Here is a 15,394-nt window from a genome sequence, read left to right as displayed (position 1 = left end):
CACTTGACGATATATATTCAAAATAAATAAGTACGTGTAATAAAAATTAAAATTAATTCGTTCGATGTTCGCTTACAATTAAATCTTTATACGAAGAAAACGTAGGCCCAACTTGAAATATCGGACTTGTTGGGAACTTGCGAGTTCGCTTATTCTCCTTATTTACGTAAAACTGAAATGACTAGAACTAACGCTATAGCAGTCAACAATCCGATGGTTATCCATTTTGTCCTACCTAAAACAGACGTAAAAGTAAACCATTCCTTATATTTTTACACGAATTAATATTTTTTAAGTTTAACATATGGTAGATTTTTAATTTTTTTACCGATATACATGATTCAACTACAATGAGGGTATCATGAAATACTAGACACTTTTCAGATCTAACTTTATTACTGCTTTAATATTGTTATAAAAAACAAAAATCGTTCAGGAATTCGATAAATTTTTTTTGGACCTTCTTCTTACATTGGTCTGTATAACTGTATGGTACACAATTTCGTGTTTACAAAATTTTGTTTTTGAAATACATGCGCTGGGAAACTGAATTTACTCTTTAACAGCTAAAGTATCTATAAACTACTTCTTTAAACTAAATACTTTGGATATGTAGAAATAATGCTGATTGAAGTCGGTAATCGTTCTTACGCTAATTAAAAATCTATTATTTTTTTCTGACAACACAACAGAGTTTTTAAAATAATATTATTAAAAAGAACATGACTCAGCGAGCAATTATAAAAACGTAAATAGGTGGACATTTAAAAAAATGACTCAATCATCACAAACGTAAATTAAATCACATATTTCAATAACAATCACAAAATATTATCTTTTCCAAATTCTATACCTATTACCTTATCTAACATTTAAATCCTCACACTTATAATAGACTATTTGATAGCTCAACAACCATGTCACATATTGAGTCATTACCTGAGATCTCGACATGTTTTAAAATTGTCGAACGTCGTGTATGTACTCCATATTCCGTACAAAATATTCGGTACCCCCATTTTACCAACGATAAAACTTGCGTCACAAAAAAAATAGAAAAAATCTTCTGCAAAATACATTGGAACTTTGGTTTTGGCTCTTTATCATAATTTATTTTTTTTTTGTATTATCGATTGGATTTGTTTTAGTTTCACTTCAAATATAAATAATTCACTTTATCGCACGCGAATTTCGCGGCTTTCATTTACTTTAACTGTCTTGTTTAATTTCGGTTTTTTGGCATACATCTGACATTATTTGGCATGACACAGTGTTCTATTACGAAATATAGATGTATATATATATATGTTCATATACGTACTACTTTTTTCATCTTTAATAATTCATTAGGCAATATTTCTAACGGTATAACTATGTATATTTTTCACTGCAAAGAGTAAGTAAACCTTTTTGCAAATATTTGTTAATCAATTCTTTTTTTTTTTTTTTTTTTCTATCTTGACTGTGTACCCTTCATATCGATCACCCTTTTTATATATCAACTCCAAATATTGACTCGAAAAAACATTGATTGCAAATAAGAATAATCCCAAAATACTCGTTAGATTATTGTTTTGTATAGTAAAAGCATCATTAATTTTAATGCTTCGGTTTTATATATCATCAGCACTCAAAAATCGTAAACGTACATGGAGGGTTTTTTGTACTGTGAATCGTATGATCGATCATGGAAAAAATCATGAAACCAGCAATGCGTAAGGCCCTCATTTTTTTTAAAGCTTCGTGTTCAATTCTCATTATCTTTCGAGCAGAGGAAACAATACTTGAGTGTACTCGACAGGGAGCACAGGGAGGAAGACCTCGGGACGTACTCGACATTGGGTGCTGGGGTATAATTGTTATAGTTACCGTTGCTCAAGTGAAACACCTTGGCCATTTTCTTCATCGTCGTGTCCAGCTTGGTGTCGGTTATTATCTCCATCTCGTTGCCGAAATCGTCCAGCATGCTGGTGCAACGGAAAACCCAAATAATCCGTTAAAACGTAAAACTTTTCGCTCGTGGCACATATATTTATATGTAGGTATATACTAACAACTGCCGCTCGTCGAGCTCGAATTGAAACTGCTGGGTGACCGGCTTGAGGCTGCCCGTGTTGTTACTCATGATTTTGAAATCATCATCGTGGTGCTGATTCAGTATAGAATTTGGATTGCTTATGCCTTTGATGTACAGCCGGTTGGGACTGTCGATGTCACTTTCCAGCTTCGTGTACTTGGCTGCGCCGTGAGTCGCTATGGGCGGTGGCGATGGTTTGTTCGGGCTGTCCTGAACTGCAGGCTACAAAGCAAGCAATCTTGTATTGATCATAAAGATTTTTTTTTTTTTTTGTTGTAAATGTAATCAAAGGTAATATATATTATGTGTGCGCGCGGTAGTTTAAATGAAGCACGTAACGATAGTATTGGATCGAAAGCAAACGAGAAAGAAAATAAAGATATTATAGGAGATGGCGGGGGCCAACCGATTTTATTCATTCATTCGCTCATCACGGTATATATATATCAAACGTTCGGACCGATATAATGATACAAATGGACTATTAGCGGTGACGTATTTGTCTTTGCGCGATTATTTTGTCAAAGCTATTTCTAACTCAAACTAAAATTTAATCATCCGATAAAAAGTGCCGTTACATGTATCGGCAATTTAAAGATTAAACTTTCTTTTTTTTTTTTTTTAGTTTCTCGCGTAGCCTTGATCGGTTTTTCCTCGAACCATCTATCCATCGATCAGAAAAGTAGAGCTTTCATAGAGTTCAACTAGGCTATTCTGCGCCGTTATTGCAAAGCTCGCGTACATGGGGGGAACAGTGGCAACAGCAGCAGCTTTTGTTCGCCATCTGTGACCCGCAGTATTCATTCATTCATAATTTAAAACCCTGACGGGCTCTCATCAGCGGTGTATATACCCTTTGTGCAGTATAGTACTCGAGAATCGTAAGTACCTACTTATGAATATAAATATACACATCGCACATGTTCTCGTTGCGTGGGTATATACATATTATGATGTACATATAATATAGGTACGACGTGTAAAAAAAAGGAGTAAAACAAGAAGAGCGTCCGAAGAGCGCGTGCGCCCGATTTTTTTACGGTTGTGAGCGACCACCACGGTGCCTGCGCAAATATTGTGAATCATATCCCTAGGTATGCATATGTACACAACCATGAGGGTGAGTGACTGCGGGTGTATTATATCGGCGCGTGTCACGTTACAGCACCCAACCAGTCAGCTCGACAGTGTGACGACACGAGACGCAGTTGAAAAGTGTGCGTGTTTTACGTGTGTTGTACACACAGGAGCACTGGAGCACTGGCAACTGGCAAGCATCAGGTATATCACAGAGAGAGCCAGTCATCAGGTCACCAGCGTCGGTGTAGCGTCATTGCCACACCGTGCCGAGCGAAATTGAAGAACTTTAGGTGTGGCTAGTCTCTCGTTTGTCCTCGTACCTACAAGCGTACTTGTCATTAAAGTGCCCAATGGCTTCAAAACAAGCCCAGCCCAGCTAAGCGCAGATGAAGGCCCACGAGAGACGCGAGTTTTTTTTACCAAAGTGTGAAATAATACGACAATAGGTACGGAATAATTTTGTGTTTGGTGCATATGAATACTTGAGGATTATAGTGGACGTTTTATACAAACGGAGGAGGAGCAGCATCCGCATGCGGCTGCAGATGTACAAACGAGAGTGCGCAGACGACGACGGCGTCGTGAGGGGGATACATATATTTTATTGATCAATCGGCCTCACGTACGCGTATATATATTTATATACACACCACCCCTAGGTGTTCTATTCTCCTCCTTTAATCCGTTCCGTCTAACCTCGTACACGCGCATCAAACGGTGGTGGTTGTAATCATTATACTTGCTCCAAAAAACAAGAAACAAGTGTTCGCGCTGTAACGGGCGTGTCTTTTTTGTATACTATACGGTGTACATTCCCGTGCAGGTAGCTCGGTCGTTTTCTACCGCCGCGAGCGTGTGATAAACCGGCGCTGCTGCATTTTATATTGGTTTTTTCCAACAAAATCGTTTTTAATCTTTTTTTGGACCTCGCGATGCTTTTGTACGTGTGATAGGGTATTTTACATGACGAAAAAATGACCAAATTCAATTACAGAGTCATGACCGAGGCTGTAGTGTTGATACTGAGTCTGTTGGCTGTCGGGGCCGCGGCTTACGACTATGACTACTGCAGCTATCCACTGCTGGACAGGGCACAGCTCAAGGCCTCTTCCTCTCTGCCGGAGAGAGGACCATCTAATGCCAGACTCTACGGGCCCAATGCATGGACTGCCCACAGTTCCGACTTTAGCCAGTACCTTACCATTGATCTCGGACAGACCATGAACATCACTGCCATAAGCACCCAAGGAAGGGCCAATAACAATGAGTACGTTATGGAGTACGGCATCAGTTACGGTACCAATGGCCTTGATTACGTAGATTTTAAGGACTCGGACGGCAGCGTTAAAATGTTCACGGGCAACAAGAACGGAAGCAGCGTCGAGCACAACATGTTCGAGGTGCCTATCATTGCCCAGTGGGTGAGGATAAACCCAACTCGCTGGCGAAACAGAATATCGATGAGAGTCGAGCTCTACGGCTGCGATTACGTGTCCAATATACTGTCGTTCAATGGCTCGTCTCTGGTGAGCTGGAATTTGCACAGGGAAATCTACAGGCACTCGATGCGCTTTCGCTTCAAGACCAACAACGCCGACGGAGTTATGATGTACTCGCGGGGCTCTCAAGGGGACTTTTTTGCCCTGCAGTTGCGCGACAACAGGATGCTGCTCAACATTGATCTCGGTTCCGGCATAATGACCAGTTTTTCGGTCGGAAGTCTCTTGGACGACAACATGTGGCACGACGTCGGCTTCTCCAGAAACCACAACGAAGTAAAGTTTTCCGTGGACAGAGTTTTCATCGACGGCCGCATCAAGGGCGAGTTTCACAGGCTCGACTTGAACCGGGAGTTTTACATCGGCGGCGTTCCCAACAAGCAGCAGGGCCTCGTAGTTAATCAAAATTTCACAGGTTGCATTGAAAATTTGTTCTTTAATTACACCAACATGATCAAGGAGATCCAGGAAGCCGAAAACAACGACGAGAAGTGGCGCTATCAGCTCGTGCACACGTCCTACAGCTGTCCCGAGCCACCCATAATCTCCGTGACTTTTTTGACCTCCTCGTCCTACGCGAAACTCAAGGGCTACGAGGGCCTGTTCTCTATGAACATCTCACTGTCCTTCCGCACCTACGAGGGCCAAGGCATCATCTTTTACCACGACTTTATCTCCTCGGGCTACGTCAAGATGTTCTTGGAAGAGGGCAAGCTCAAGGTCGAGTTGAAGACAAAGAGCGACGAGCAAAAAGCCATTCTGGACAACTTTGACGAGACCTTCAACGACGGCAAGTGGCACCAGATCGTGTTTACCATGGCGAAAAATAGTTTGACCATCAACATCGATTCCCGGCCGACCAAGACCACGCGGCAGATGGATATCGCGACGGGTCACATGTACTTTGTTGGTGGCATGCCCGGCAACCAGCGCGGCTTCATCGGCTGCATGCGCGTCATCCAGATAGACGGTAACTACCAGCTGCCGACCGATTGGAAGGAAGACCAATACTGCTGCAAGCACGAGATCGTCTTCGACGCGTGTCAGATGGTCGACCGGTGCAATCCCAACCCGTGCGAGCACAGCGGCATCTGCATGCAGAACTCCGACGAGTTCTTCTGCGACTGCTCCAAGACCGGCTACTCGGGAGCCGTCTGCCACACGTCCCTGAATCCGCTCTCCTGTACGGATTACCGCAAGTCGCCAACCTCCGTCAATCAGAAGGCCGAGATTACGATAGACGTGGACGGCAGTGGTCCCCTACGTCCGTTCCCTGTCACCTGCGAGTACTTTGCCGGCGAACGGGTCATAACGGTCCTGCGCCACAGCAACGAAAAACCAACGACGGTTAAGGGCTTCGAGGCGCCGGGTAGCTTCAGTCAGGACATCCACTACGAGGCCGAGCACGACCAAATCGAGGCCCTGATTGGCCGTTCGGACAACTGCAGGCAGCACCTAAGCTATTTCTGCAAGCACTCGCACCTCTTCAACAGCCCGTCCAACCTGAACGAGCCCTTCCAGCCCAACTCCTGGTGGGTCGGCCGTAACAACCAGAAGATGGATTACTGGGGTGGCGCATTGCCGGGCTCGCGCAAGTGCGAGTGCGGCATCCTCGGCAATTGCGTGCAGCCCGAGAAGTGGTGCAACTGCGACGCGGACCTCGAGGGCTGGTTCGAGGACGCCGGCGAGATCGCGGAGAAGGATCACCTGCCCGTGAAGCAGCTGCGCTTTGGCAACACCGGCACGTCGCTCGACGAGAAGGAGGGCAGGTACACGCTCGGGCCCCTGGTCTGCGAGGGCGACGATTTCTCCCAGAACGTCGTCACCTTCCGCATCGTCGACGCGACGATCAATCTGCCGACCTTCGAGATCGGCCACAGCGGTGACATCTACTTCGAGTTCAAGACGACGCAGGACAACGCCGTCATCATCCACAGCAAGGGCTCGAGCGACTACATCAAGATATCCATCAACGGGGGCAACCAGATACACTTCCAGTACCAAGCGGGCGGCAGTCCCTTGGCCGTGAGCGTTCAGACCTCGAGCCGGCTGGCCGACGACAACTGGCACAGCGTCTCGGTGGAGCGCAATCGCAAGGAGGCGCGCATAGTCATCGACGGTGCCTTCAAGAACGAGGTGCGCGAGCCTCCGGGTCCCGTGCGCGCACTCCAGCTCGACTCCAGTTTGGTCGTTGGCGCAACCACGGAGTTCCGGGACGGGTACGTGGGCTGCATCAGGTCGCTGCTCATCAACGGCAAACTGCAGGATCTAAGGAGCCACGCCCGCCGTGGCTTGTACGGCGTGAGCGAGGGCTGCGAGGGCAGGTGTAAGAGCAGCCCGTGCCTCAACAACGGCACCTGCCACGAGCGCTACGACGGCTACTGGTGCGACTGCAGGTGGACGGCGTTCAAGGGCCCGATCTGCGCGGACGAAATCGGCATCAATCTTCGGCAGAACTCCATGGTCAAGTACGACTTTTCCGGCAGTTGGCGCTCCACGATCTCGGAGAGTATCCGCGTCGGCTTCACCACCACGAATCCCAAGGGCTTCCTCCTTGGCTTCACGTCGAACATCACCGGCGAGTACATGACGATCATGGTGTCGAACAGCGGCCACTTACGCGTCGTTTTCGACTTTGGCTTCGAGCGTCAGGAGATCATCTACCCGGACAAGCACTTTGGCCTCGGGCAGTACCACGACGTGCACATCGGCCGGAAGAACGGAGGCTCGACGCTCGTCATAAAGGTCGACAACCAGGAGCCGAAAGAGTTCAATTTCGCCATCAAAGGCTCGGCCGACGCCCAGTTCAACAACATTCAGTACATGTACATCGGCAGGAACGAGTCGATGACCGAGGGTTTCATCGGCTGCGTGTCGCGCGTCGAGTTCGACGACATCTACCCGCTGAAGCTGCTCTTCCAGGAAAATGGTCCGGGTAACGTGCGCTCGATCGGCAGTCGGCTGACGGAGGATTACTGCGGCGTCGAGCCGATCACCCATCCGCCGAACTCCATAGAGACCAGGCCACCGCCGGAGATAGACGAGAACAAGGTGCGGGACGCTTACGGGGAGCCAGACGCCGCGGTTCTCGGTGGCGTGCTCGCCGTCATGCTGATTGCCCTCTGCATCATGATGTTCCTCATCGGTAGGTACATATCGCGGCACAAGGGCGAGTACCTTACTCAAGAGGACAAGGGCGCGGAGATAGCGCTAGATCCCGACTCGGCGGTCGTAAATTCAGCCACCGGGCATCAAGTACAAAAGAGGAAGGAATGGTTCATCTGAGGTTGGCGATCGCTGTTTTATCGATGCAATGACATAGTAATGATGATTATTAGGATTTCGGTCGACGTAATCAGAAATCGGTAGCCGCGTAGACGCTCGAGCTCGCGATCCCAATTTTATTTTATTTTTTTTGTTGTATCATTTACGGGGTCGCGCGTGTTTTTCGATGTCGTGTATGCGATATAGATATATTGTACGCAAAAACGCGCTGTGCATCGTGACATTCCCTATACATGCGACGCGGGCGCGTGCGTCACACTCGTATTTATAAATATTTTTATAAAACCTACTTGGCAATTATTATGTAATACGTATTGTATATGCTTATTAACGGAACTAACACTATTGAAGTATTTTTCAAAATATCTTTCTTTTTTTTTATATGCATAAAAAAACTAACTCTTAAGGCTAAATGAAGTATTAACTTTTTGAATGACGTAAGATAAATTTTTCTGTATAGAACTGAAGCGATCTTTTTTCTACTCGAGTGTTGTATACAGCGTCACCAATAAGATTTATATATTAATAATAATAATAATGATAATGAAGTTCTCGAGTCGTTAAAGCTACCCGAGCACGCGAGAAATCAAATTTCTCGGGTCTCATTGAATCTCCGCATTTCGACGTAGGCAGATTTTGTAACGATATTTTGTATATTATTAAAAATAATGTAAAAAATACCAAGCTGATTCATCTTTTATTTGCCGTATTATGTATTATATAAATGTGCACGTACCTGCCTGGATGTTCTGTTGTACTCTTTTTCTTTGTTCATGTTAATTTTGTCCTTCATGTTCTGAAAAAGCAAAATCAGTACAACGTGAGTACATGCATGTTATATGAACAAAAATAAAACTGCTATATTATTTTTAAATTCATGCCTTCCACTTTATTTATTTATTTATTTATTTATTTATTTTTGCCTCACCTTTATTTCGTCGAGCGTATCCCGTATGAATTGCCGTCGCACCGTCATGTCTCTGTTGTCCGATCTAAATTTATTGGGATTTTTTTCCACGATACGTGCATACGAAAGAAAATCATTAAGGAAAATTTTCAACAGATTTTTCATCCATTTTTCAGTTTCAAAAGCGTCTTTCATAAGAAAATCACTCGCAGAGCAAAAATATCTGAAACAAATGGGTCTTTGCTTGCCGTCAAAAAATAAAATCATCTATTTATACACATCTTTTTCGCCTCGCTCGGACGCTTCGCGAAAAACAAATTTAACCCATTCGCTTCCACAGACTTGCACAGCCATTTGAAACTCATAATCGTCAAATTCCTCAGTCCTACAGGTTTCCCGCGTATCATTCATAGACTCATATTTGTCGCCCAGTAAAAGTATTAGCTCATTCCTAATCGAAATTAATCACGACTACGACGAATTGGGTTCTCGATCACCAAAACAATTAAAAGGCAATTAATGTCGAGTGAGTTTTTTTTTTTTAAGACAACTATAAAAATAAACAATTACTCTTGCGAGCTCGATCCATGCGGGCCGTGTATTTGCACCCTGTATACATTGTATGGAAAAAAAAAAAAAAAAAAAAGACAAAGAGTTTGTATGTACGCAGCCTAAAAGAAAGAAAGAAAGAGCAGAGCAAAAGGATATGGATGGTGTCCTCGAGCTCGTCGATGTCCCACTCGATGGCCCTGAGAGCGTTGCGTAGCTCGTTGGCGGTCCACTCGAGTTCTTCCGTAGGGTCGAGGGGTGGCAGTCCATCGAGGCTGTTGTGATGCATAGACGAGGACGACGTGCCGGCCCCCGCCGTCCGCAGATCCTGCAGGTCCTGTAGTCGACCGTACAGACCCCGCGTTTTGTTCAACGCTCGGCATACCTCGCTGCGGTGGAAAACGTAATCAATATGTAGTAACAACTCGAGTTTGATGCGGGTGAATTTATTTGGTTTGGAAATGAAAGTGCATTTTTTCTTTTTTTTTTTTTTCATCGCATATTTTAGTTTTAAGAGTTCAACCACCCGAGAGCCGGAGCTTTTTTGGCACAAAAAAAGGGGGAGGGGGTTGAGAGCCGGAGGAGTCGCTTTGGAGAGCGCATAAATATTTCCGAGTCCGCAGTACAGTAAAATGCACGTAACTATGATACATGTACGTATAGATATATATACGTGACGGTAAAAAGTAGGTTAAACGAATTAGGTGGATCGTCGAGACAAGAGAAGAGTATATATAACGGCGGGGGTGATGGTGCGTCGTGCTCGAGGTGTATATATATTTATTCTTAAATTTTGCAAGCTCTAAGATTTGTGTTCTCCGAAGACTTTGTCGGACAACTTTTTTAGTCAAAATCACACGTTTTTTTGTTGCGAATAACATAAAAAAAAAAAAAAATCACCATTCACTCAGTAGCCATACTTTCGAATTTACATACAAAAATTATAACTGCAGATGAATTTATTTTACTATTTCGGCGCGTATATTTTTATTACCTCTTACCGATAAAACGAATCTCGGGTCAATCCCCCGGCCATATATGTCTTTAGTGTCGATAAATCAGGGAGCCATTACTCGGTCGGTCCACCCACGCATTACATCATCCGAAATATCTTTCGACAGAGCTTGTAGCAGATAAAAAAGCTCGAAAGCTCTCTCGTACGCACAACATAATAAACATAAAAATACTCGTTCTCGTTTCTCCCTTTTACGGTTACACTTGTGCATATTTTCGAATTTGCCGCCACTATGTGAGCTTGCACATTCACAAAGCTCCTTTGACAACTCGTAAACGGTGATCGCTTCATGATCTCAAGTTTGTAATGTTTACAGCTATGTTTTTCTTTGGTAATACCACACAAGTCAATGCCCGAAGTCATTTTATATTTTTGGAATTTCATCTCACGCAGCGTACTAATATACATCTTGATTTTGGACTGATTGCGTTTCAAAAGAACAAGCGTGAGCATAGTATATCATTTGAATCATATTTTCTAAACTTTCAAGTACGTAATATACATATTATGTTTTATGTATTCCAAATATAGGTATATCGACGAGCTTTTCGTTGTTTGTTTATAATGAAATGACTCAAACATAAAGCGATAATCAATCGATACTGTAAGCTTAGTGGACCCATCAATCCATATACAATCACTATTGATCATAAAATAGAAAGACAAGTTATACAATAAGTATATATTTTCACATTAATAGTAGAAGAGGGTGTACATTGTATGTGGTAATAGACGATCGATTAAAGTGTTGATGCACGTAAGGTGAGAAAATCAAAACTATAGAACTAGAGGCAAAGTGAGAGCGGGGTGTTGAGGGGACTTACATGTTGTTGGTGTATAAATAATGTACGAGCAAGTACATACAGCAACACATCATAATCCCGAGAAGCTCCGTAACCCGCTGATAGCTCGGCAGCTTGGCTGCATCACTTGTAGATATACATGTATGTACATGGCAATGACGCTATTTAACGCGATTACAGTACACATAGATGCCCGTATCATGCTACAATGTATAATGTAGTGGGTGCAATGTCGACAGAGACGAAAAGGGAGATGTGTATGTAGGGTGCAAGCTTTAATCCAAAGCGGAGATTGTCTCTCCATCGGACGACGCTATAGGCTATAGTTTCCAGAGGCTCGATTTTACCGTAGCGTTGTTTGCATGGTTTACCGATTTTTCGCCAAATCGATATCGATGTACATATTCAAACAAAGAGCACTTTCCTGCATGGTTCGGGATGACATCATCAGGTCGGTGGGATTATCGACCGATACCTCTTTTCCGCCCTGTAGCGGGAAGTTGAACAAAAATTGATGAGAAGACAAACGTACCGGTGCGTGTCCGTGATTTTTATTAACCAGTATCGAAGCGAGATACGAACACGCCCGGATCGTTAACGGGAAAAAGGAAAACAAAGGCCACGTTATACACCTACCCGAGTCTACGCAGTAGAAATAATATATACCACTTCGTTTATTCGAAAGCAACGGACTCACCCCGAAACTATACTTACTCGATGGTATACAAATACACGCGCGCGTGTGCGAGCCCCATTAGGCGATTATTAGTTCGTTTTTAGGGTATATACGCAAGGTAAATAGAGAGGATGACGTGTATATATAGCGGAGGGTTTAAGGACGGAAAGTATATATATGTTTTTGGTTTTACTCACACGCGTGCTGTCATATATTATGATGACTCGGACTAATCAACAGCCCGAAATATAACATTTTAGATAGTGCAAAGGCGGGGTGGGTCGAGTTTTTTTCTTTTTTTTTTTCGGTTCTATAAAAATTATTCATTTTCCGTCCTCCCAATTGTTACTGTCCACTTACTCAGGTGTTTGAGCACCAGCTGTAAAAGTCCATATCGATCGCGTTCCGAGAACTTGGGGGTGTATATCCTAAAAGTCATCATTTTTTTTTTTTTTTTTTGTTTCATCACCAGCAGTGTACTGCGTAATTGGAGTTCGTCAAAAAGTTTGGACGATGAAAATGGTAAGGCGCGCGATACATTCATACGCGCATGGAGTTTCGTCACCCTCGCGAACGAGGCCATCAAGATCTAATCAATCAAAAGAATGAAAGGTCGCGCGGCTCCCCCTTTCTTGCTGAGGAAAAAAAAAGAGCTCTTGAATAAGTACATCCACTGGCGAGACGTGTTACGAGTTTAATGTGGGTGGGTATGTGATAAATGCGTGCAGAGACTGTACGAAAGCTGAGGGTCCTTGTATGAATAAAAAATTTCAAGATTAAGCTTTGGATTCGTTCTACAATGGCTGTGTTTAAAATCTTTTGAAATATCGAGCTCATAAATGGTTAGTTTATGAAAATCAAAGTATTTTCATTAGACTTTAGGTTTTTATTGATTTAAAAAAAGTGTTGCTCTTTGTTCGAAAAGTCATAAAATCATTTCTTATGTTGCATATTTGGATTTTTGTAAATTATTTGCATTGAAATGCCAACAATTGTGTCTTTCATCTTAATACCCCGACAAGTTTTCGAATGAGCTCCCAAAGGGTACATCAAATAAGCCCTACTGAAATATTTACTCAAACGTACAACTTATATTTATACACTCGAAAGCAGACCAATCACGCGCGATTTCATCACGTGTACCCTTACGTCCCGACCCTCTCTCCGCGGGAATCGAGTGCCGATGATACCTCCGTACCCCGTTCGATTGAATATTTCACGAACCGAGAGCCGCGCGTGTGTGTCCTTTTGCGCCCCCTCCCTCTGGGGTATATACCGGAATTCCTTCGCCGATGGGCCGAGCTTTTTGTCGGTTAAAAATACATCCGCCGAAAACGTTCGATTGAATACGATCGCATTACATTCATTCGTAAGGCGATCGGCGCCCTATTCAATTTATTGTTTCACTACTGACACACGAAGAAAAAATGGTCCGGTGTACAATATTCGGACGAGTTTTTGTACCCACGCTTCTTGGCTCTCTATACATGCACAATTTGACGCACAAAGCCCCAATATACCAAAGCACTTTGCTCAATGCAATAATCATACATGAATATGATGCGGGGGGGGGGGGGGGGCTATACCGGTCGAGCCAATAAAAACCGCCCATCTTGACGAAAGCCAGCCCGGCGCGCTTTAATAGAATTTTATTGATAACTGCCGGGGCTCTGCACGTTGTACAAGTTTTTTTTGTTTCGTTTGAGGCCATATTTGCTCTTTGATTCCAACACTACGAATGAGCATGACGCGATAAAACGCCATCGGGTTAAATGGGTCGCGCTCTTTGCGGAGAATTCATTAATAATCGTTACGATGGCTATTGGAGCCCTAAAATTCGTACCCGTGTACCTGCGAATCCACGAAAAGCCGAAAAATCAATATCGTCCTCTTCTGTCCACGCCAGTTTTTCATTTCCGCCGTCGGCTTTCTGTGCCACCCTCGCGTTCTCTCTTTTTTTCTTTTTTCTTTTTTTTTAGAATATTTAGGTATTATTCTTCACTTTTGTTCGTAGATTCAGGCGAATTCGATTTGAAGTGAAAAGGTATTGAATTTAAAAAAAGAGCTATTCGGCAAGAGAGAGAAGGGGGGGGGGAGAGAAAGGATGAAGGATGGGTTTAATTAAAGTTGCACGCGCGACGGAGATCTCTTGCAGCGAGCATTCATACATGGCAGTGAAATCACTCGGGGATACGTTATATATACCTTTTCGGACGAGAACCGCTTGTAAGCTCGGGCTTTTGTCCGAGAGAGGATCGCATTAAAGGGACAAAAGATGCATCCAAGTGGGATTTACATTTTTTTTTTTTTTTTTTTTTTTTTTTTCGCGTGAATTACGCAATTGAACAACCCGTTTCAACGCCAATGCGCACCTTTTTCTTTTTCTTATCCCTGTATATACATCAGAGCGGCTAAAATGACCGCAGCAAGTAAGTAATTTTTTTTTTTTTTTCGGTCAGCAGACCATACACACCGGCATCAACCTAAAATAAATACCTGTAAACTTTTGTGTCAATATCAAAGTCGTAATTGTACACGGTCCTCATTTGAGTTGGTTGACCATTGCGCAGTAAAAGCAATACACCCGCCAGAAAAATTGCCCCTCCATCCCCCCCCCTACACACTCACGCGCACACAAGTATAGAGCGAGGAAAATTTAATTACCGGCCATATCAGCGGAGTAGGAACAAAGAGGGAGCGCACCACCGCGCGAGCGTCAATCATCCCCTTGGGCATGGAAACCCAGATGCACCATCAGATAGAGAGAGGGTCGATAAACATCGGTCCTCTTAGCGCCCGGATCTTCCACTTCATTAACCAACCCGGTCTATACGTTGATCAATGGGAGGTACTTTACATCCACGTATAGATTGCACCGAGCGGTTAAAACAAAAAAAGAAGCTCGCAACTGCCTATCGTAATACATGGTACAGGCCATCAGGGTAGAGGGAAGAAAACAAAAAGATGATTACCATAAGAAAACAGATAGGTATGACCCGTTGGAGGGGGGGGGGGGACGAATCCATGGTTCCCGGATGGGGTTGGTGTGACACAAAAAAAAAAAAAAAAAAAAAAAAAAAAATGGACTGTAGTAGGTAAAGTATATGTATTTTGTTCACGAGGAGGTATGTACAAAAAGTGCGACACTCACTCCCTGGCGAGGTAGTAGGGGTCCTGTAGCGTCATGTCGCAGCGGCTACTGGACTGGTGGAGCCTCCAAGTGGCGTAGCGGCGGGTCCGAAAGGACTCTCGGGTGTCGATGCGCACCGAGTCCCCTCAACATCGGGGACACCTCCCTGCGGTTGGGGTGACTCCGCGGCTGTCACCTAGTCTTTCGTCACCCGCGCCACATCCTCGCACTAAACTTTCGGCACAGCCAAAAACAACCGCCCTTGGATGACACGGTACACCGTAAACACAAGAGCTTGCGAGCTTTACGCGCTTATTTACATTACACGCGCTTGTGTATGCATGCACGAGTGCTTTTGTGTGCGCGGTACTGC

At 44.0% G+C, this 15,394-nt stretch overlaps 2 protein-coding genes across 3 annotated transcripts; one reads left to right on the top strand and one right to left on the bottom strand.

Moving 5' to 3' along the window:
• Positions 1-6: 6 nt before the first annotated feature.
• LOC106647194 (syntaxin-6) lies at positions 7-15,288 on the bottom strand. Of its 2 annotated transcripts, XM_089598184.1 has the most exons (7): positions 15,043-15,288; positions 9,558-9,786; positions 8,870-8,965; positions 8,678-8,737; positions 2,055-2,299; positions 1,870-1,967; positions 7-235 (listed from the first exon to the last, which is right to left on the bottom strand). In XM_089598184.1, exons 1-7 carry the CDS (start codon positions 15,075-15,077, stop codon positions 159-161), a joined length of 840 nt encoding a protein of 279 aa, XP_089454310.1. In that variant the 5' UTR covers positions 15,078-15,288; the 3' UTR covers positions 7-158. The 2 variants fall into 2 exon arrangements, with proteins under 2 accessions (XP_089454310.1, XP_089454309.1); XM_089598183.1 differs by lacking the exon at positions 7-235 and having other exon boundaries at positions 1,449-1,967.
• On the top strand, positions 3,397-8,815 carry Nrx-IV (neurexin-4). The gene has a single exon (XM_014363479.2). It carries the CDS (start codon positions 4,132-4,134, stop codon positions 7,939-7,941), a length of 3,810 nt encoding a protein of 1,269 aa, XP_014218965.2. The 5' UTR covers positions 3,397-4,131; the 3' UTR covers positions 7,942-8,815.
• Positions 15,289-15,394: the final 106 nt, after the last annotated feature.

Source organism: Copidosoma floridanum, unplaced genomic scaffold (assembly GCF_036245765.1).
Source record: "Copidosoma floridanum isolate Cflo_tuat_1 unplaced genomic scaffold, Cflo_Japanese_pri ptg000006l, whole genome shotgun sequence".
Lineage (NCBI taxonomy): Eukaryota > Metazoa > Arthropoda > Insecta > Hymenoptera > Encyrtidae > Copidosoma > Copidosoma floridanum.
The sequence above is the reverse complement of the archived record's forward strand: the minus strand, read 5'-3'. Positions and strand labels throughout refer to the sequence as shown.

What these genes read in the sequence shown, in the direction of transcription:
- Nrx-IV (XM_014363479.2), top strand. Translation starts at nt 4,132, where the DNA reads ATGACCAAATTCAATTACAGAGTCATGACCGAGGCTGTAGTGTTGATA.
- LOC106647194 (XM_089598183.1), bottom strand. Translation starts at nt 15,077, where the DNA reads ATGACGCTACAGGACCCCTACTACCTCGCCAGGGA. An exon ending in ACGAGCTCGAGGACACCATC is followed by an intron (nt 8,966 to 9,557) that starts CATATCCTTTTG and finishes CTTTCGTATGCA; the next exon opens with CGTATCGTGGAAAAAAATCC. An exon ending in ATACGCTCGACGAAATAAAG is followed by an intron (nt 8,738 to 8,869) that starts GTGAGGCAAAAA and finishes TTGCTTTTTCAG; the next exon opens with AACATGAAGGACAAAATTAA.